The sequence below is a fragment of the Petaurus breviceps genome, unplaced genomic scaffold (assembly GCF_028583685.1).
Source record: "Petaurus breviceps papuanus isolate PSGF00001 unplaced genomic scaffold, PetGlider_PUasm1.0 99, whole genome shotgun sequence".
In the NCBI taxonomy this organism is placed as follows: Eukaryota; Metazoa; Chordata; class Mammalia; order Diprotodontia; family Petauridae; genus Petaurus; species Petaurus breviceps.
In genome coordinates, this window is record NW_027187465.1 from 12,376,915 (window position 1) to 12,385,558 (window position 8,644).

General features: G+C 43.5%; 1 protein-coding gene across 1 annotated transcript in view; it reads right to left on the reverse strand.

Annotated features, from left to right (window-relative positions):
• The window catches only part of TMEM233 (transmembrane protein 233), a 43,106-nt gene extending 34,764 nt beyond the window's left edge, over window positions 1–8,342 (reverse strand). The window contains exon 1 of the mRNA XM_069081556.1: window positions 8,099–8,342. Within this exon, the coding sequence (XP_068937657.1) occupies window positions 8,099–8,284 (186 nt within the window). The 5' untranslated portion in view covers window positions 8,285–8,342. The remainder of the gene's footprint in view (window positions 1–8,098) is intronic.
• Window positions 8,343–8,644: the final 302 nt, after the last annotated feature.

The window sequence follows — 8,644 nt, forward strand, 5'->3', positions numbered from 1 at the left end:
ACAGAGAGAGAGAGACAGAGAGAGAGAGACAGAGAGAGAGAGACAGAGAGAGAGAGAGAGATTGCAGAAGAGGCGAATCTTCTACCTACAACTAGTTCCAACTTGTCCTCATGAGACTGGTTTTCAAAAACAAATGCAGGTCTTAAATTTACCCCCAATTACTTTCCTTTTTATTTGTTTAAGCCTGCTATTTCAATTGATTGTGATAATTTTTGATTCTTCCTGAAATTCAGTGCCTTAGCTAATCCAGCTAAGCTTTTGGCCAGCTACGCATTTGAGAAGCATATCCCTTATTCCTTTATCTAAGTAACTGATAAAAATATTAAACAGCAAAGGGACAAGGACAAATTTCTGGGTCTTTTTACTAGAGACTTCCCTTCAGGGTATCATCCCTATAGTCCAACCCAACCCAACTGAACCGAAGCCAGTCCAACACAGTTAATTTCATTTCAATCCCACCCAATCCAATTCAATCTCTTCTAACCCAACCCTATTCACTTGAAAACAGCCCAATCCAATCCAAGCTAACCCAATCCAACCCAACCCAATTCAATTCAACAATCACTTCCCAATCCAACTAATTTCATCATCATCACAATTTTATTAAACTAAAAATTATTTTAGCTATATTTTAATTGTCTATAGAAAATAATGTTCTACATATTCTATAATTATATATTATAAAATAATAGCAATATAATGACTTGGCCAAGGATTATTACTATCTGAACTCCATTGGAAAACATGAGGACATGATAATAATGAAAATAACAATAATAAAAGAATAGCTTAAATTTTTTGTAATATATGATAGTATGAGGTTCATTATCATCCCTTTTCTTCAGAGGACGAAACTGAGACTGTGAGAGGTAGAGCGACTCTCCATCTTGGCCACAAAGACCAGTAACACCACCTACACTCTAGGGTTGTTTCAAAGAGAACACTTTAAAAAGTTTTAAGTGCTGTATAAATGAGAATTGTCATTAGAGGAGAGGAAGAGGAGGGAAGGAGAGATGGTGTCTTGTGGGTTGGGAGCTTGTCTTTCTTAGGGAATGATGCTAAGAGCTGATATCTCAATGGCCATCTAAAGTTTGCAAAGTGCTTTTCATGCATTATCTCATTGGAGCCTATTGACAACCCTGGGTGAGGGGAGGGGCTACAGTCATAATTATCCTCATTTTATAGGTAAGGGAACTGAGATTCATAAAGAGGAAGTGAATTACACATCACTAGTAAATATCAGAGGTAGGATTTCATACCAGGTGTTTCTCCAAATATAATATGTTCTCTTTACTATAGCAATGTCATGGCACATTGATGGTAAGAAGGGGAAGCCTTGTAGGAAGGGAGACTGGAAAATTGAATGGAAGTTTGAGATATGGAATAAGACATGGGGAGGAAGAAGAGATAGAGATAAAGACAGAAAAACAGAGACAAAGAGAGCTACAAAGAGACAGAAATATAGAAATAGATTTAAAGAGACTAAGTTGGAGAGTCAGAAACAGAGACACAGTGAGAATCAGAAACAGAGAAATAGAGATAAAGGCAGAGGTTTAGAAACAGAGAGAAGACAGATACAAAAAGAAGCAGAGACACAGAAGAAAGACAAAAAGTTAATTCCTAAGGGATAGAGACCACACTGTGATTGACAGAGCAGAACAGGACGCATGGAGTCTGTTGAGTTCCCAACATGTTCATGGAGTTCCAGCCTTAGTATCAGAGCCTTCTGGGTTTATGCCTAGTACTGCAGTCTGTAACCAAAATAATGACCTCCATTGGAAACTCAGCACTTTCTGTCCTAACAATAACCTTAGAGGACAACAATTCCATCTCGTGAGAAAGACAAGAAATACTTGAAGAATTAAAAATAAATTTCTGGGAGAAGTGAATACTCATTTTATCAAGAGCTTTTCTGTGGCATCTCCACCCTTACAAAGTACTCTCTTTCCAACTGCCCTTTGATAACAGGTACTACAAGTATTATTATTGCCCCTGTTATGGATCAATTTGCTGTTCCTTTTATATGCCATGTCTTTTCCTGCCTCTGTGACTTTGCATTGGCTGTGCCCCAGGTGGGGAAGGCAGTCCCTGCTCACCACAGTTCAGTCAGGGGCCACTTCCTACATTCAACTTTTCTGGAAATGATCTAGAATTGTCCTCCTTCCCCCAATGACCTTTCGTCTACTTTGCATATATTTTGGATTTACTTGTATGTACACATGTTTGTTTCCCTCAAGAAAATGTAAGCCCCAGGAGAGGAAAGCAGGGACTTTTCAGTAGCCTCTGTGGCTAGTGTAGTGCTCAGCACATAGTAGGTGATTAATTAATATTTATTGGTCAATTTATTGATTCAAAGTTAGCTTTAAAAATCATTGAGCGTGACTTCTAATTTTACAAATGAGTAAACTGAGGCCCAGAGAGATGAAATAATTTGCTCGCAGTGGCAGAGGTACCATCCAACCCCGTCCTCTAACTCCCAATCTTTCTACTTTAGTGTTCTGAAAAGAGCCACATTCTGTTCAGAGTCCCATGGAATTTAGCTGGCTGGTCCTAGGACAGCAGATACAAAATGTTTCACACCATTGGACATGAAGTTTTCCAATCTGTCAGGACTTGTCCTCTGCTGACTGGCACAGACTTTAAGAACCCAGGGTTTCTCCTGTACTCTACAGCAGGAAATCAAAGGATCATAGATTTATAGCCCTAATGGGGAGGTAGAGAGGAAATAAATATTTATATAGCACCTACTATGTGGGAGGCACTGTACTTAGCACTTGCTATAACCATCTAAGGGGCAGTGGATAGAGGGTCAAGCCTGGAATCAAGAAGACTCCAGTTTAAATCTGGCATATGCTAGCTGTGTGACCCTAGTCAAGTCACTTCACCTTGTTTGCCTCAGTTTCCTCCTCTGTAAAATGAGCCGGAGAGTGAAATGGCAAACCACTCCAGTATCTTTGCTAAGAAAACCCCAAATGGGGTCACAAAGAGTCAGACACAACTCAATAACAAATATCTCTGATTCTTTTTTAGGTTGGTGCTATTATTATCTTCATTTTGCAAATGGGAAGACTGAGCCAGATTGAGGTAAAGTGACTTGCCAAAGGTCACACAGTCGGTAAGTATTTGAAGCTGCATTTGAACTCAGGTCTTCATATATCCACTTCACCACTCTACCTCATAGCCAGAGAACAGAAGGGACATCAGAGATCATTTTTCCCAACCACCTTATTTTTCAGACAAGGTAACTTACTCCCAAAGAGGCTGAGATGGTGCGAATTGTTAGGTTGTTTTTCCTGACAACAATCCTAAACTTCTCTCTTTGATATATTTACTCATTGCTGCTAGCTCTTCCCTGTGGGTCTGAGCAGAACCAGTATAATCCTTCCTCTATATAACAGCCCTTCGAAGACTTGAGGACAGTTAACGTATGCCCTTGGAGCCTTCCCTTCTCTCAGCTAAACATTTTCTAGCGCCTTCAAGTGGCCGTCCTATGACATTCACTCAAACCCTTTACTGTCTTGGCTGTCAAGAAACACTTAGTTTATCAATGTCTTTCTTCAGTCTTGGTGCTCAGAGCTGGTCCTAGTCCTTCATATTGGATCTGAACAATTGGGTCTACCATGGGTAGAGTACCGATACCATCACCTCTGCAGTCTAGAAATTGGGCCTCTCTTAATGTAGCCCAAGATCTCCTTTGCTCTTATGGCTGCCACATCGCACTGCTTTCTCATAATGAGCTTTCAGTCCACTGAAATCCCCAGATCTTCACCCGAACAGTGCTCTCTAAACATGTCCCACCTGATGCTTGAGGAGGTGGTTGTTTGTGTCCCACTGCAAGACTTTTCTTTTCTTCCTATTGAATTTCATCTTATTGCGTTCAGCCCAATGCCTGACCCTGTCAAAATCCTCTGGGTCCTTAGTTGCTTAGTCACAATCCTTGCTCACCACGTAGTTTAGTTCGGGGCTACCTGCAAATTTTATGAACGCACCATCTAGGTCTTTATCTAATTCATTGATTAAAAAAAATTAAATAGATCCCTATGGCACTCTACTGGAGACCTCCTTGCACTTTGATATTGAATCATGAACAACCTCCAGTTGGTCTAGCCATCCAGCCAGTTTTTATCTCACTGCATTATCATGTCATCCATATTTCTCCAACCTCTTCACAGGAATAGTACAGGGGTGGTCTGGCCTATATTCAGATACCATCAGTTTGCTAAGATGGCATCATTCACATAGGAGACATTGGGTACTTGTTTCTGAGAGACTGGAGACTGAAAGATGAGTGAACATTTTGCATTAACCCACCACGTGGGCAGCCTTTTTCCACTAATCTTGGCATTTTTTAAACAGCCTCACTAGGCACCTGTAAAGGTTTTGTGGCATTTCTCTTTGAAGTTTGAAGATGAAAGACTCCTTCGTTCACATCATGCAATGGTCACCTTTTTCCTCCACCCCCTTAGGCCACATGGCTCAGAGAAACAGACCTGAGTCTTTGAACTTTTTGTTCCTTCTTTTCCATTCTACATAGAAGGGCTGGAGTCTGGGAAGGTGGGAGTTCAGAAATCCAGGCAGGGCATTGCGAACAGCCCAGTAGTGATGCCCTGAGGAGCATGGCATGGAACTGCCAGCCCAACAGAAGCCAACACTGCTGTTTTTGGATTTAAACTGGGTGGGACTAATGCTATGTAGGAACTGAGCTAAACTGTGAGCTTAATTCCCCCCTGGAGGATTTTGGGGAAAATGTTTGAATATTTGTTCTTATTATATCTTTAAAGTAAATGTCCCATTCTAAAAGTGAATCTAATGATAGTTAAATGGAACTAAGGTGATAGTTACTGATCTCCTAAGAATGGCAGGAACATAGCCAACTGGGACTTGAGTCAGAAAAGAAAGGCTCCCTAATCCTGGCACTTACCAGATAACCCTGAAGGGGTAAAATGTGTCACACTGACTCTAAGGTAGTATGGCCTGCATCAACCATGTTAAAATAGCATGAGATAGCTTATCAAAGCTTTGCTAAAAATTTAAGTAAACTATAGTCAACAGCATTCTCCTCATAGACTAGTTTGGTAATCTGGTCAAAAAAAGAAATGAGGTTAGTCTGGCATGACCTATTCTTGATGAAGGTATGCTGACTTTGTATTCACCACTTCCCTCTCTGCAGGGGTGCCAACTATGTCTTGAAGGACTCATTCTAGAATTTCCCCAGGAACTGAGGTCAAATTCACTGGCTTGCAAACTGTTCTCCTCCCTTTTATGGAAAAGAGGACATTTACCCTTCTCCAGTCTTGTGGCACCTCTCCCATTTTCCATGATCTTTCAGATATTACTGAAAATAATATCTGCAGAGTTTGTTCTTTTAAATATTTTAAACCTTCTTCAGGAAATATGCTTTAGAGTAACAATCATTTTGAACTCTGTATGAAGAATTCAAATCCTATGAACCTAATCAGAGATCAAGTTGAGCCCAGCTCCATACACACCCCAAATTAATGGATTATGTGAACTGACTATCCTGGGTGTTTAGAATTGTTGCTGTTCAGTCATGTCCAGCTTTTCTTGACCTCATTTTGGGGTTTTCTTGGCAAAGACAGTGGAGTGATTTGTCATTTCCTTCTCCAGCTCGTTTTTACAAATGAGGAAACTTAGGCTAACAGGGTTAAGTGACTTGTGCAGGATCACACATTTTGAACATTTTGCATTAGTAAGTGTCTGAGGCTGGATTTAAATTCAGGGAGATGAATCTTCCTGATTATAAACCCAGTGCTCTTTCTACTACACTACTTAGCTGCCATGTATTATAATAATTTAAGATAAAAGAAGAGAGAATGTAGGGAGGTTTCATGACCATCTCATGTTTACTATGCTTTCTCTTTTTTTCCCCTTCACACTCTTTTTAGCCCAGTAGTATGCTCTTTAAAAGTCCAATTGTACCCTCTGTTCACAGGCAAATTCTTCAAGCAGAGACATAAGATCATAGATTTCTAGCTGAAAGACAGCCTACAGGTCATCTAATGCAAGCAACGAATTCAACATCCATTCATTAAGCTCTTGCAATGTACTAGACACTGAGCTAGGTACTGATGGTACAAAGACAACAAGAGAGGGTATGTCTGCCCTTATGGAGCTTATGTTTTACTAAAGGAAGACAACTGAACACAGTACACAGAGTATTCAAATTTATATAAAGCATTATCAAGAGGAAAAGGTACTGACAACTGGGGGCAATCAGGAAAGGGGATGTGTAGGGTTTGGCACCCAAATTATTTTTTAGAGGCAGATTTTAGTTATTGATTCCAGGAGATATAGATGGGGAAGGAGTGCATTCCAGACCTGTGGGAAGGAACTGGTGGGAAACAGAATTTTACATGAAAGAGAGCATCAGCAGTAACAACAAAGACGGTAGGTATGAACCATATTGTGAAAGGCTATATTAATGTCAGGCTTAATATTTTGTTTCATATCTTAGAGACAAGAGAGAACCAATGAAGACTGCTGAATAAACCAGTGTTGCCACAGCTAGGTGGCAAAATGGTTAGAATGCTGTGTTTGGAGTCAGGAAGACCTGAGTTCAAATCCTGCCTCAAATATTTACTGACTTTGTGACCCTGGGCAAATCACTTAATATTGTTGACCTTCAGTTTCCTCATCTGTACGACAGAAATGAACTTGATTGCTTCTAAGGACCCTTCTAGCTCTTTCTCTATGATCTCTGTTGAGATGTGTGTTTTAGGAATTCTGTAGCTGTGTTGAAGATGTTTTGGAGAAGGTATCACCTGTGCCTGCTTGTATAGAGAGGTTAAACAGTAAGAAGGTCTCAGTAAGGGGGTAGCCTACGGATTTTCCAAGGATGGATGACTGTTTGCCACCATATAGTATAGAGGATTTTTCTCCAGGCATTGCCCCTAAGGTCCTTTCCAACTCTGAGATTCTGAGAAATACCCTGAGATTGTAATTGTACACCTCAGAGTCAGGAAGAGGACCCTGCCAGGTTTATCTCTGTGGTTCTCATCTCTGGCCACCTGCTTCGGTGTTAGCTGTGTCTCCCTAGAAGTGGGAAGGTCTCCCACTCACAGAGACCAAAAGTAGCTTCTTTCTAAGCTATAACACGCACAAAAGATTTCTAGGAGCACTGGCAAGGGTGGGGGGGACTGGCTGATTTCCCAATCTGCCAGACAGTCTGGGAAAGGGGGCTTCCCTATAAACTCAAAGACAAGTCTGGCAAATCTGTTTTGTTTCCCCTCTCCCTTTTGAAGTGGCCAAGTCGACATTAGGAGAGGGTTCAGTTTGCAGCCTTGCTGCTGTTGCTGCTGCTGCTGGGGAACGGGTAGACACTTCAGATTTGGGGTGAAAGTTTTGTCAGTGAGAGACCCAGAAATTTCCCTTTGCCAAAAGTTGCTACAAAATTAATAATAGGCTTTTAGGTGTGGAGAGGCAGACTATATGATGAAAAAATTGCACTACACTTGGAATCAAAAGACGGTTCGATTCTTCCTGATATTCCCAGATGACTCTGGGCAAATGAGTTTTTCTGAGCCTCAGTTTCTGTAACACAGGAAGGAACACACTATTTATCGAACACTATCCCTAACAGGATTGCTGTGAGAAAAGCGCTTTGTAAATCGCTATAGAAATACTATGGGCATATAGAGCAAGGTTTGGGGCAGCTCTCCCAGCAGGGGGAACCGTGTGTCTGCCTGGTTGGGGGAAGAACTGAGGAGCTCTACCTGCCGGGGATAGGGACTGGCCGGCAGGTGAGTGGGATTGGGGATCGTGGCTCTCCCAGGGCAGGGCGGAGGGAGGCTGAGCGAGGTTGGAGGCTCTCTGGCCAAGAGGTTGCAGGGTTGTCCCGGGACAAGGCTGGTCAGAGCCTCACCCGGCTGCACTTCCATCGCCTCGTGGCCAGCTGCTCTGGTCAATAACGAACCACCAACACTCTGCCGTCCGTCCATCCTTACGTTGGCAGGGTTGCCGGCTGACCGGGGCGGGCATGGCATATAGGGAGAGGAAGCTTGGCGGCGGCGGACATAGATCCACCCTCCCCGGAGGGCGCTGGCCCCTAGACGTGCCTTGACTGACGGCACGGACTCACCATGATGGAGAAGACAAAGCCAACTATGTTGATGGGGTACGCGGGGCAGAAGCAGGAGAAGATGGTGAGCAGCAGGTAGTTGGGGGGCATCGGGACCTCCTCCTCGGGGACATCATCCTCGATGTGGGGCTCGGGACTGCCGTCCAAAGCCCTCTTGGAGTCCGACGTGGGGCGGTGCTGAGACATGGGAGAGGCCGAGGAGGCGGGGGCAGGACAGGAGGTCTGCAGAGGCTGCGGACTCTGGGCGAGGGCTCCAGAAGAAGCTCTGAAAAGCCAACTCTGGGCTCAGGGGAGACGTGACCTCACCTCTCATCCCTCCTCCGCCCGCTGCTGCTGCTTCACTGCTGCTGCTGCTGCCTCCAGTCTCTGGGGCTGCCGCTTCTGGGACTCTTTCGAGAACCAGAGCCAAGGGCGCCGCCGGTGGCCGGGGAAGGGGGGGGGAGGGGGAGGGAAGAGAGGGGATGGGGGCAGGGTACGGAGAGGGGAGGGGGAAACTGGGAAATAGAGAACTAGGGAGACAGCGAGAGGGATACAGAGACAGGAAGA